Source organism: Calliopsis andreniformis, chromosome 5, assembly GCF_051401765.1.
Source record: "Calliopsis andreniformis isolate RMS-2024a chromosome 5, iyCalAndr_principal, whole genome shotgun sequence".
NCBI lineage: Eukaryota > Metazoa > Arthropoda > Insecta > Hymenoptera > Andrenidae > Calliopsis > Calliopsis andreniformis.
The window spans coordinates 8,458,314-8,471,329 of record NC_135066.1 but is presented as its reverse complement, the minus strand read 5'-3'; the positions used below and the strand labels follow the sequence as shown (position 1 = coordinate 8,471,329).

The following is a 13,016-nucleotide window of genomic DNA, read 5'->3' as shown; positions in this document are numbered from 1 at the left end:
CTTAAAGGAGAAGCGTAGCTACGTAGCGAAATGAGGATAAAATCTTTAAATGTTCCTTCTTTCCACAAAAGCGATATGGACTAGATAAAAAGTACGAATGGACGAACAATGAGGTCACTACATTGTTCTTTGTTGAATTTTTGAGGTATTTCATGTAGTATTGTAACTTAAATATTTTTCTAAATTTTAAATATACGCATATGAAGAGATTTTAACTAAAATATGCGAGCGTAAACGAGATAAGTATTGCAAAAAGTTGATAATTAATGCTTTTTTATATTCCATGGTTTTGGGACTAATAATAAGCCTTATCATTATCAGAAACGAGTGTATAGTATAAACTGGACAGCTCATGGAGTCTTGTATCATGCGTCTGATGTCCTGAAATGCTAACTACTTGAAAAATCACTGATCTTCGAGCGGTGGATGTAGAAAACACATTTTCGTCACTGTTGTCACTGACGCTGGTAATGCCAGTAAATGAGATAATATTTCTACTATACCATCCAATATACAAAATATCTCACTAAACTATCCTGCTTATTCATCCTTATAATTTCAAGGAATGGACGAAAATGCTATTTACTAAAGAGATACATTACTGATATTGATAGATTAATGTTTTTTTATAAAAGATATACTCTTACTTTATGCACAGCTGCTAACGTTGAGCGTGACACAAAAGGGGTACTGAATCTTTTCAGCCCCAAAAACGTGGAACAGAGAAAAGCAGTGCGTGTTCAGTCTATCCTACATACTCGACTGTGTTCGTTCGTGGCTATGGCCACAGACGAGTATACAGGATAGACTGGACATTCAATGGACTTCCGTGGCTCACGTTCTGAAATACCGACCGCTCGAGAAACCACTGGTTTTCGAGCGTCCTCTGCGATTTTTGTGCGGGGGATGTAGGAAACGTATTCTTTTCACGCTGATAGTGCAGGCAAACGAGAAAATATTCCTACCATACCACGCAATATATAAGGTGTCCCATTAAACTACTTCTCTTGGTAGAAGTGCTTCTCTTGGTAGAAGCATGTGACCAACCGTGGAATCGTCGGTCGGTGGAGTGTGTTCTCCCCTTGGGGGTCTGTACTAGGAGCGACGCCACGGACACAGTAGGGTGTGTGGAAAGACACACTCGACTGTGGAAACTACACGATTCCGCTTTTTGGACATTGTCTTTGTCAGCCTACCGGAATCAGGCCTACTTCGGTAGCCCCTGTGTGGTAGCAGGGAATCAATGGGCAATTGACTGAATCATGTAGTGCCGTGCGCCTCTCCGACCTACCGGCCTTCAAGGTGGTAGAGCTCACACCATCGCTCGTCTATTTCACGGTTGCATTAGCTGTAGAGCCTAATTTAATCAAACCATTCCTAATGATAACTCGACAATTTCCTACTTTAAGGTCCAAGCTAAAGGCATGCATGGAACCTAGCTTCCATTAATGTCGTAGGCTTGTTAGTTTAAGATTCTTGTAAAGGGAGATCGATGGAACTTTGTTTCCATCTATCTCCCTGTGGGTCTCCCACACAGCAACCTCCTCGTGGTGAGACCTGGGGCGGCTTTGTCCTTGCTAATGGCTGTGTATTTTGTACTAGATTTAAAGATAGTCTTAGTGTTATAACTTGTTTCTTTTGTTGGTGCTCTATCATTTTTTAGTTTTTGGGGAAGCTCCCTCAATTATTGGTGTATTTCTCTTGATACTCTTGGGATTTTAGGATGGTTTTCTCTTTACTCTTTATCTGAAGATCGCTGATTGCATCTGCATCTGAATTACATCCGCCGAGGGATATCAGTGTTTCCTTCTTAGAAGATTTTTTTAATATGTTTTTAAAGAGAGATTTGTGGAATATTGATTTCATCTATTTCTCTGTGTATCTACTCTCGTAGTAACTTCCTTCTAGTAAAACCACCGACCAGATAATAATCTGGTACTAGATATTATCTAGTCGATCGTATGGCCCCATTCTCAGTTCTCTGTCACGACCAACTTTAGCAGCTGTTGCATAAAATAACAGTGCAGCACTGCAGACTCCGGGGCGGTTGGAATTAGAATTATAATGGTGCTGAGTCGATATAGTCATTTCCTATCTGCAGGTTTCTGTAATATCGACTTAGAATTTCGAGAGTGTTTTTAGCGCCCTCTAGTCATGAATGATGACCAGCGGTAGGCACTGCTTGAAGAATAGCTTGAATATTATAAATAATATCGGAATCGATTTTATCACTACTCACGATACCCACGAGTCATGATATCATGATACCTTTTATCGTGAAGCATGAGATAATATAAGTAGATAAACCAACTACAGTCTCTATTCACAAATCCCCCCACCCTTTTGTTTCTAGAAACGTTACTTGCTATTTGTTTGTTTTAAAAAAAATAATTTTTACCTTTTTTTGGAGTACTTGTGAACAGATATTTCGTATATCACGGTATTAAATAAGGCGTATTTTTGTCAACGTTCATACGACGTTCGAAAAAACCGGTTCTCGTCCGATCACCGAAGTCAAGCGGCGTTGGGCGCGGTCAGTACTTGGATGGGTGACCGCCTGGGAACACCGCGTGATGTTGGCATATTTCTTTTCGTTTTTTAAACGAGATTGAATGAATTAACGCTTGATTGAAATTTTTTGTTCATATCTCCATTCGATGATTATCTAAACCCTATGAGTTTAATAAAAATAAAAATATGGGAATTTATCCTTCTTTCATATCTTCTTTCGATGGTCATCTAAATTTTGCGAGTCTAAAAATTAAAAAATGGTCTATGTACTCGTCTGTGGCATCACTCGTCCGATCTATTCGGTTTACTCCTTGTAGTATCGACATCATCATATTGTAGCATGCAGCATGAAATGCATACAGTATATCGCCGATTGTATCACTCTCAGCATTATCGATTCAATCTAAGGAATAAGATCACAGAGCCCCAACAGGCAGGAAATTAAATCCCCTATTTCCGGGAATATTTGAAATCTTGGATCACTTTGAATCTTAAGATAACATTCAATAAATAGATTATATAATTCATTGTAATAGTAAGTCATTATAGAAAAGCTGTGCTCATTAACGTTTAGAAGTTTTGAACGTACATATTACATATACATGTCATTATGGGCAAGATGTTTTATGTACTCTGAATTGCAATTATTAAAATTCATGAAATGCAATTATGTTTGATACGCATATGTAGGTATAATATACGTTTTACACAAATAGCTTAGTTTCCTTAGCATTTTATTCGGTCTAGAAACGATACTAAATTCTTCGTTGAACCGTATCGATTGTTACAATTTAGTTTCCAAGACGACACTTTGGCTAAAGTTGTCCGCAATATCATTATAGGCAACCAATGCGTATTTCACGTGTATCATATTTTAGTTCGCTTCAGTCCTTCACATAGCAGCTATTTGTGAATAGCAATATTTATACCGAGGTTATTAAATTATAACTATGGTCCAAAGTCAAGTCGTTTGCTCCACAGTGTCTACCACGTGTCATCAAAAACCACGGGAGGCAACAAAAACTGTTAAAGTGTGTTTCATCAATTTTTTATTGTTTTAACACATACTAATTACAGAATTAATAATATCTCTTATTACACATAACAAGTATCACATAATGTTTATAAATAAAAATAATATTTCTTTAACAGAATCCGAAAAATTCCTCTAAATCAAAAACTTCAAAAGATTCTCAACATTCAGCGGCAAAACCTGCATCACTTGTGCAAAAGAAGGACAATGAAGTTACAAAACCTAGCGAAACTGAAAAAGAAACACAGGAAGAGACGGCAGTAGTATTTATACCACTTGTAGAGGTACCTTCTATATCGTTTTTGATTATTTCTGTTTAATCAAATTGCACATACTTTACCGTTTTATAAATTTACATAATATTCAGCTAGTGTAGAGAGAATTTCATTAAAGTTTGACAATAGCAAAAGCAATATTTAATAAAGGAATTGTTTTGATTATAGGAGATCAAGCAGCGAAGAAGAGAAGAACGTTTAGCGAAAGAAAAGCAAGCTGAAGAAGAAAGAGAAAGGTTTGTGAAAGAGGCTACTGAAAGAAAGGCTGCTGAAAGAGCAGAAATAGTAAAACAGGCGAAGAGATTAATTCTTTACAGAAAACCATTCTGTAGGAAAATCAATCAAGCTCTTCTTGTCTCTGAGGTAATATACTTACATCATATGTACATTATTAATTACAATTCCCTCGAGTAAGGAAATGGATCAATAATTCAGCATGATTTCAACAGTGTTTTAGAGAGTTAGATGCTCAACTGAAATTCCGAGAAACTGTTAGAAATATGGATAAAGAGCAAGAAATGGCTTACGTAAAGCTAATGAGAGCGGATGTAGCGAAATTCGAAGAAGAAGAAAAGCAAAAAGCTGAGAAACAGCTAAAGAAACAAATGAATTATGCTGACACGCTAAAAAAACAGTAAGTTTGTAGAATACTCAGTAGAAATGTATCGTTACATCTAAATGTTTGATCGTATATCGAAACTAATAGAATAGAAGAACACCAAAGAAGTACGGAAACGCAAGAAAAGGAAGAATTTGAAGCTGAAAAGCAGGATCAAATAAATACAGATAAATATTTACAGGACATGAAGGAACATGAAATGCAAGAAGTCAGAATCTATTATATTTTAATCAACAATATTTACTTACACTGATTTTAATTTTTCTATAATATGTTTGCAGTTGTGGAATAAGAAACAAAAGCTGAAGCAATTCTTCAGAGACGCGATTGAAGAGAAAAAGCAATTCGATCTGAAACTTAAACACGAAGACGAGTTTGAAGACAGAGCGATCGAGATCTATCAGAATGCTAAAATGCGAATAAAAAAATTGCACAAGGGACTAGCATTGAAAGAAAAAGAAGAGAGAGAACGTAGAGCGCAATTAATAAGTAAACTAATACAGTTTCATTTATGATTGTCTATTTTATAATATGAATTAAAAAAATATTACTAATAAACAAATTTTTAAATGTCTTTCAATAGCGGATCAACACCGTGCAATAATGACATCATCGCTAGAACAAGAAGAGCAAATTTTCCAGAAGGCTAGAAAAGAACAAGAGGCGAATTATCAAGAAAACCAAAAGGCGAAAAAAGAACGAGAAGATCGATTACGAAAAGAGTTACAAGATTATTACTCAGAAGCAGCAGTTACAAGATCGGTACAGCTTCAAGAACAGAAGGATCTAAAAGCTTGGGAAATGATGCATAGATTTAAGAAGGCTGAGCAGGACAAGGAGCTAGAAATTGAGGAACAAAAACGAAAATGGAATGAAAAAATGGAATATGCAACTGCACTGAAGCAATACATGGTAAGGGAATGTATTAAATATTTCATAACCAAATAAGTAAATATATCTTTGAAAATTCAATATTTATATGAACCATTCACAAGTCGAAGTGATTAACTCTACTTCTCGAATTTTTAAAAATTTCAGTATCAAAGCATATGATTGCATATGAAAAAGCATATGAAAGCATATGCTTAAAACTTAAAGTAAATATCAATATTTTTATTTTGTGGAGTTAATCGATTTGGCAAATAAGCGACTCATATATATCTACTATTAATTGTAGTGGTATTATTCAAGTATTCCATTCTTTGATGTATTTTCAGATTGAAAACGATGCAAAACGAGAAGAAGAAAGGATTCTTGCCGATGATACTATACTTACAAAGGAAATTATTGAAAAAGAAAATCAGAGAGTCCTCACTTATGCAGAAGAAGTGCTTAACGAATCTACAGGCGTCAGACCTCTCTATCCAATTGTTAAAGCTATACAAGTATACCTACAAACATATTCAAATATTTCTTGGATTGGAATATGATTAGTTCGAAATTATTTAGATTGGATTATTAATTACAGGTATGTAAGAAGGAGATGGGTTTGCAACCATTAAAGAAAAGAGATGAGGTAGTTACAGACACAGTTCCAAAACGAAGACGAAGAGGTCCTCTCAAATGTACGAAGTTTGTCCCCGAGGATAAAATTTTGTACCTGTAAATGTAAAAGATCTAATGAAATATAAGAATAACATATTTTGTAGATACACCAAATATATTTGCTTATAAAGTTCCTCTAATTTCATCTGCTTCTGCTAAAAAGATAAATTCTATCTTGTTCAATCATAAACTTAATTTTTTTAAATACAATTTATGCATATCGTTTTGTCTTATAGTCTCGAATATGTACGCAGAATGATAACTTTGATTGAATAAAGAAATTGGAATTGAAAAACCCTTTTCCATAATTGTTCTCATTTAAAACAGCAGTTTCACGTATATCAACTTCAAACTATAATTTGTTTACTACAATATTACTATCTTAGAAGCTGATATTACTTTATCTTTTGTTATCAGCTTGCTTCAGAGTTTTTGATGTTAAAGACTCGACTTTTTAACATTTTACTGTACAAAATAATTTTTCTGAGAGTTTGTACAGAAATGTGCGATACACACATATCTTTTTTCGACAATACGATTGATGTATGAAACTTGTATGTAATTTATTCTTGCTACAATGTAAGTGGATGTTGTACGGCCGACAAGACTGACCAAAAAACGAGGTTAATGATTTTTCTAAATAATTTCTTTTTCATTTACAGCTTTTGAAGTATACGACTTTGGTACATTCATATTTTTTATGATCCGTTTACCTAACATTTTGTATGAAAGTTTTACATTAACCTGAAGAACTGAAAATAAAAATCCAGCCTTTCTACACATTGCACTTCTAAAGGTTTAAGAAATATTAAAAATGTCAGAAAAAAACGGAGAACTACCTCCAAAAAAGCCACTGCCTCCATTATTCACCTTCATAAATGCTGGGAATTCTGGGTACTTATACCTCTATCGACATAAGAAAAGAGGAGATTACATCACAAGAATTTCTTATTTTCAGCATGGCTGCGACCTGTGTAGTTCACCCCATGGATGTAATAAAAAATCGGATTCAAGTACAGAAAGAAAGAACTTCGATCATTACCGTGATCAAATCCATATACAAAAATGAGGGAATTTTGAAATTTTATTCTGGTCTTAGTGCTGGACTTGTACGACAGGCAACATACACTACTGTAAGACTTGGTATTTATAATCAGTTGCAAGAACAGTGGAAGTGAGTTGAAAACAAAACCTTTCTAGCATTTCCAGTTACCTTATAATTCAGTACATAACATTTCTAATAGGCTAAAACATACGACGAAGCCCAATTTCGGCATACTGTCACTTATGGCAGGTACAGCAGGAGCTTTAGGAGCATTCGTAGGCACACCAGCAGAAGTTGCCCTCGTAAGAATGACAGCTGATGGCAGATTACCAAAAGGTAGAATTGTATACTACCTTTCAAAATTATGAAATTTCTATTATACAGCGCAGAACAAATATAGCCTTTAATAATTTAGAGGGTGGTAGGGGATCCAAATTGGTCTACAAAATGTTTTATGATACAGTGCTCGATCTATCAATTAGACCTATCAATCATATTAAATTAACTGTCGTGTAAATCGAGAATTGTATAATTTTCAGACGCATTGCAGAGCGAAAAAGTCTTGATATATTTTATTGTATTTCTTACAATTTAACTTTTATAAAGCATAAAACATCTGCGATCCATTTCCTACAAATAGCGCAGAGTTTAAAAGTTTTGTAAAAGTTAAAACGTAAGGGACATAACAAAATGCATTAAGACATTTTTGCTCTACGTTTGCAGACACCTCTAACTGTTAGTTTAGCATATAGGTGTGTCAATTTTAAGGCATTATTATTGTAAAATGGAGATCGAACGGACATTATGTTATAGAACATTTTGTGTTCCATTTGAACTCCCCTATCACCCTTTAAAATATTGATGGCTATATCTTTTACACCCTGCGTCAGTGTTTCGTAGTCTATAAAAAATATCAGAACGTCCAAAGGAAGTGATCTTCAGATGGTAAAAGTAGATCCTTCTTATACTTGATCCCGAAGACTTATCCTACTTATGAACTTGAGTTTATTACGTTACAAAGCAGAAAATAGATAATGGAAATTTAATCCATTTATAAAGTATTAAACGGTCAAATAATAACTCCTGAGATTATCGGGAAACTTAATATTAATGTATCAGCCAGGAACCACGTCATTATCAACTACTGCGCATTGTATCGCATGAATCACTTTATGGCTATAATAACTGTTTAAATCGTCTAATTATTAAGGTCAATAGTGTCCAGTCTCCACTTGATCTGTTCTGTATTTCTCTCTCTGTACCTAGACAAGCTTTATATGGACTTTTTGCTAGCTAATTCATACTGGAATCACTTAAAGCTCTTTTCCTATTAAGTCTTTTGTATTTTTTCGTATTTTCTTTTTTATCGTATACAATCTTCCGTTTGTAGGTATCACCCTTTCACATTTCCTCTTTCCTTTGTATCTGTTTTCCCCTAGTAGATAAATAAATAATAATAATAGAGAAATAATTGTATTTTACTATAATTAAGTTAACTAAATGCATATCCCTGATTTTACATAGAACAAAGAAGAAATTACAAAAACGTATTCCACGCGTTTAGTAGAATAGGAAAAGATGAAGGGATTCCTGCTCTTTGGAGAGGAAGCGTAGCAACAATGGGACGAGCGATTGTTGTTAATGTATCTCAGCTTGCAACTTACAGTCAGGCCAAGTTTTTAATAGCCTCAAAAAGTACTTTAATAGTCTTATATCGTTTTTTATTACGAATTCTATATTCATTTTGACATAATTAACTGAAATGTTATTATTATACAGTGCATTTGAAAGAAGGAGTATTTCTGCATTTTTGTGCATCCATGCTATCAGGATTTCTTACAACCTTCAACTCTATGCCATTTGATATAACTAAGACAAGGTAAATGATATGACTTCTTAGAATGGCAGCTGTTCATTTACGCCATTGTTTTAAATTGTTAAGTAATGTACTATTTACGTTTTTTCAATCTTCTATGAAATTTCAGAATACAAAATCTAAAAGCTACGGGGAAGACGCCTGGTATGGTCGCAATGTTACTATCTATAGCAAAGACAGAAGGTGTACCAGCACTTTGGAAGGGCTTCTTGCCTACATATTGTAGAGTAGGCCCACATACAGTTTTGACATTTATAATCAATGAACAAATCGTGAATTTGTATAGGCGTTACATACAATAGCAGAGTACACATACTAGCTAGAAAGAATGTACATAGCGTAATGTCTGCGAAACCTGTGCTAATGTTAATGCGTTTCGAAGATCAGCGCAAGAAGTTGGGCACATTTTTGACAGGTAGAGGTCCTAACTATACTCAAAACTGCATGAAATATGTGAATTATGTATAAAATATATTTTATATAACGAATATATATTATGTCTAAACTATTTTTCTAATTTTCAGGTGCAGATGAAGATATGAAATATTTGAACTGCTAACAAAGAATTGAAAATTTTCTTGAAGACAAATGAATTGTTTATCGTTATACTATGTGAAATCCTATAGTGACATTGCGTATAGAAGCCCAGCTCTTGTTGTATCAATTGCTTCCATCTCTTAAATGTTCCATCTAGTAACACTAACTGAGAATAATATTACTAATTATCTGTACCTGAATACGTGATTTCTGTATTAGAAGTTTCGAAACTTTGTAAAATTTAGTTATTGTGCAGTAAACTGATGTGTTCTGAATAGAAATACACCAAATGATGGCAACTTAAATTGATAAATTTGAATGTAACAATTATTAAAGAAGTTGTAAAGTGTTTCGCTTAATAAATGTGTCAAATAAGTAAATGCACATTATGAAAAAGAGAGAATCCTTATTTGTAACAATTAAGAATGAATCCCATTTACAATTTGCTGTTTATTAACACTGTTTTCGTTTTCATTTTTTAAATTACACTGAGGACACTCTTCGCGCGAATTTTCAGTCACACTTCATTCATATTCCATTTTTCATTCACACAACATACTTCAAATGATACATAAGTAATTCTTGTTTTATAGAGATAAGAATTTATTCAGATGGTAATGGTTTGAGTAATTCAAGGTATAAACGTTGAAACTGATCCACACATACCATTGTAATCATAGCATGAGGTCCTGATCTAGTGTAATATGGTATAAATCCTCGCCACAGTGCAAATATTCCTTCATCTTTTGCTATATTTAACATCACCTTTAGGAGTCCTGGTGGTTTTGAATTCGACTTTGACTTCTGATTTTGTATTCTGAAGATATGATAATGTCATACAATGATGTCAACAGGAAAAAACAAAATAGAACTACCGTAAAATAGAGTGAATAGAAGCATAATTCTATGTGACAGTAAATGTGTCATAACACTATTTAAGTGTTATTATTAATAATATTAGTAATAGTAAATACTATTATCCAGAGTTATATTTCTATTCATCCAATTTCGCGGTATTCATTGATTCTAGCTCATAAAATAACATATTATATTCAACGTACCTGCTTTTAGCTACATCTGCAGGGATTGATACAGCACACATTACTAATCCAGATACCATACCAGCGGAAAATTGCAAAATCAGACCATCTTCAAACACGCCTGGAGTTATTAAGATATTTATACTATTAGTGTAACATAAGGAAACTAGTATCGTTTTATCAGTAAATACCTGTATCTATTAACACAATCTTTGCCTTTGTGTATGTTCCTAACTGTGTTCCATTCGCGATTCCTGCCCTTATCATCGTTGGTACAGCTCCCTTCCATAATGCAAATAAACCTTCTGTTTTATAAATACTGTACAGTCCGGATATAGGGTTCTTATAATTCCATCGTTGATCTAAAAATTTACACTTTCGTTTACGATACACATTAAACTTTTTACTTACGTGAAACTTCATGCATCATAAGTTTCTGAACTATAAAAGTAAGAATGATAAAAGTACGTTCGAGGCATCCTTTTCAAGATATTAGTCTCGAAGGAACATCCAAAGTGCTTCTAACGCTCCGACTTATTCTACTACCGGCGCGTCTGAGCCAATAAGACAAGTTCTACTTATTTTGTAGTCGAATTGGTGACATATGTACGGCGTACGCTGACACGACGTATGTAAGTAGATTATTCTCTTCCAGTACGGCCTCGCCGCCGCTGTGTCTGATCTGTCTAGCGCATTGGCAGTAGAATACGTTCTGAGTCAGACGTATTTTATGCAACTTTCAGCTAATTCTTAATTAAATTAATACCTTGGAATGAGGTATCAAGCTTTTCCATGCTTATTATGACTTGTTGAATATATTCATGGTTTTCAATCATTTCTTCCAAATTATTTCGGAAATTACTACTTATTGCGGAAAATTAGCTATTATAATTAGCAAAATTGAAAATTAGAGTAATTTTTTTTTTTAATTACTTTTCACACAGTATGATACTTGGTATGGAAAATTAGCTATTATAATTGGCAAGATTTACCTCATGAATATACGTATGTGGTATAATTTTACCAATTCTAAGTTTTAGAAGTGAAATAACCCTTACTAGTGCACCTCTGTTCGAACAATTCTGACTGTGATACCTTAATAATTATTAGACACAGAAAAAGCATTTCAAACGAAGTTCATGAAATATTCAATACGCACACTCACCAGGGGGTAACTTTAAATCTGCTGTCATACGAACTAACATCAATTCAGTCGGTGTCCCAACAAATGCACCTACCATGCCAGAAAACAATCCAAGGCCAATCATCGTAGCATAATTTATACGTCCAAAATATTCCCTAAGTTGTATTCAATTTCCAACTGTACTCGTAAATTTGACTTAATGTTATCGTGTCTTAACAAATATGTGTTAACTATCTTAGTCTTCGTCGCACTTGTTGGCTGAAGGATGAAATATTTACTTACTGACAAAAATCGACTGACGACGTGTAAATTCCAAGTCTCGTTGTACTGTAAGTTAACTGACGAAGAAAGCCTGCAGACCAACCAGCATAAAAACCACGTAGTCCGGCTGTTCTCCAAGTGTCACGTACTGTTCCAACCAAGGGGGTTTTTGCAATTTGCATTCGAACTTTGATTACATCCAAGGGATGTGTTACTGTCTGTCCTATACCGCTGTCAGGATCGCAATAATTTTGGAATTTTATCAATGAAAATGGTTCGATAATCATTATATAATGCAACTAGGACGTGAACTTGGCCAAAATACATGGCTCAGTTTGGATAATTAACTGCCTCTCGGTTTATTTATGATAGAAAAATGTTTGTTGCTTTTTACCCAGAAATTCCACCAATGACAAACTTGGCAAAGATAGGTACTTGAGGTGGGTGTTGCTGAGAAACTGGTGTCAACACAGACATCGAATCGGTGTGTAATATTTAAAGGTGAAAAACTATACTGAGACATAATCTTAGGATGTATTTATACAGCAAATTTGGATTCTAACCTCTATGATACAGAATATTATAACATCTTTTTATTTGTGAACATAGCAATACTTAAGAGCTAAGGAATATGGCTATCTCGTTTCGCATCTTTTTGTTAAGGTGGAACCACATATTCAGTATTTGACGATCTGTTCTCCAAAGTCAAAGTACTCGCGAATGTATCATCACACTTTCGATTTTTCAGGAAAAGAAAAATGTTCATTTGTTTGAAAATTCGTGAATAGCCAAATTTGGCTACGTCGTTCGCAGAATTCCAGACATTTGTTGCTCAAATTTTGTACGATTTCATCTGAAAACGTGAGGAAAATTAATGAAGTCACTTCGTAAACGTATTAAAAACATTATAAACAAAAGGAATTCATAAATAACTATTAATTTGAAGAATGGTACATATCTATTCGAAACATAAATCGATTAAACATTATTATACATTTTGCTCAAGTTTTATTATTACACATTTCACTTAGTATTGCTCGGTTAGACAAAGACGAAAGGAAGTAGGTAAACGCAGGCAGGGCAAACGAAAGAGGGCAGTTCTCATGGAGGAAAAGAGGAGCTCGGGCGGA

The 13,016-nt window shown here is 34.2% G+C and overlaps 4 protein-coding genes and 1 pseudogene across 4 annotated transcripts; 4 read left to right on the top strand and 1 right to left on the bottom strand.

Annotated features, from left to right (window-relative positions):
- Nucleotides 1-2,462: 2,462 nt before the first annotated feature.
- Nucleotides 2,463-2,582, top strand: LOC143180006 (5S ribosomal RNA; annotated as a pseudogene).
- An 879-nt stretch (nucleotides 2,583-3,461) lies between these two features.
- LOC143179607 (uncharacterized) lies at nucleotides 3,462-4,691 on the top strand. The gene is made up of 5 exons (XM_076378921.1): nucleotides 3,462-3,542; nucleotides 3,664-3,828; nucleotides 3,988-4,182; nucleotides 4,269-4,453; nucleotides 4,526-4,691. The coding sequence occupies exons 1-5, from the start codon at nucleotides 3,462-3,464 to the stop codon at nucleotides 4,689-4,691; spliced, it is 792 nt and encodes a 263-aa protein (XP_076235036.1).
- Nucleotides 4,692-4,904: 213 nt separating this feature from the next.
- On the top strand, nucleotides 4,905-6,044 carry LOC143179606 (uncharacterized). The gene is made up of 5 exons (XM_076378920.1): nucleotides 4,905-4,927; nucleotides 5,022-5,360; nucleotides 5,477-5,535; nucleotides 5,656-5,823; nucleotides 5,907-6,044. Exons 2-5 carry the CDS (start codon nucleotides 5,042-5,044, stop codon nucleotides 6,042-6,044), a joined length of 684 nt encoding a protein of 227 aa, XP_076235035.1. The 5' UTR covers nucleotides 4,905-4,927; nucleotides 5,022-5,041.
- A 480-nt stretch (nucleotides 6,045-6,524) lies between these two features.
- On the top strand, nucleotides 6,525-9,206 carry LOC143179605 (mitochondrial 2-oxoglutarate/malate carrier protein). The gene is made up of 8 exons (XM_076378919.1): nucleotides 6,525-6,537; nucleotides 6,646-6,666; nucleotides 6,787-6,877; nucleotides 6,942-7,157; nucleotides 7,228-7,364; nucleotides 8,553-8,723; nucleotides 8,808-8,907; nucleotides 9,014-9,206. The coding sequence occupies exons 1-8, from the start codon at nucleotides 6,525-6,527 to the stop codon at nucleotides 9,204-9,206; spliced, it is 942 nt and encodes a 313-aa protein (XP_076235034.1).
- An 838-nt stretch (nucleotides 9,207-10,044) lies between these two features.
- On the bottom strand, nucleotides 10,045-12,173 carry LOC143179604 (mitochondrial 2-oxoglutarate/malate carrier protein). Its single transcript, XM_076378918.1, has 5 exons — nucleotides 11,908-12,173; nucleotides 11,647-11,780; nucleotides 10,673-10,843; nucleotides 10,503-10,602; nucleotides 10,045-10,258 (listed from the first exon to the last, which is right to left on the bottom strand). The coding sequence occupies exons 1-5, from the start codon at nucleotides 12,171-12,173 to the stop codon at nucleotides 10,045-10,047; spliced, it is 885 nt and encodes a 294-aa protein (XP_076235033.1).
- Between the last annotated feature and the right edge of the window lie 843 nt (nucleotides 12,174-13,016).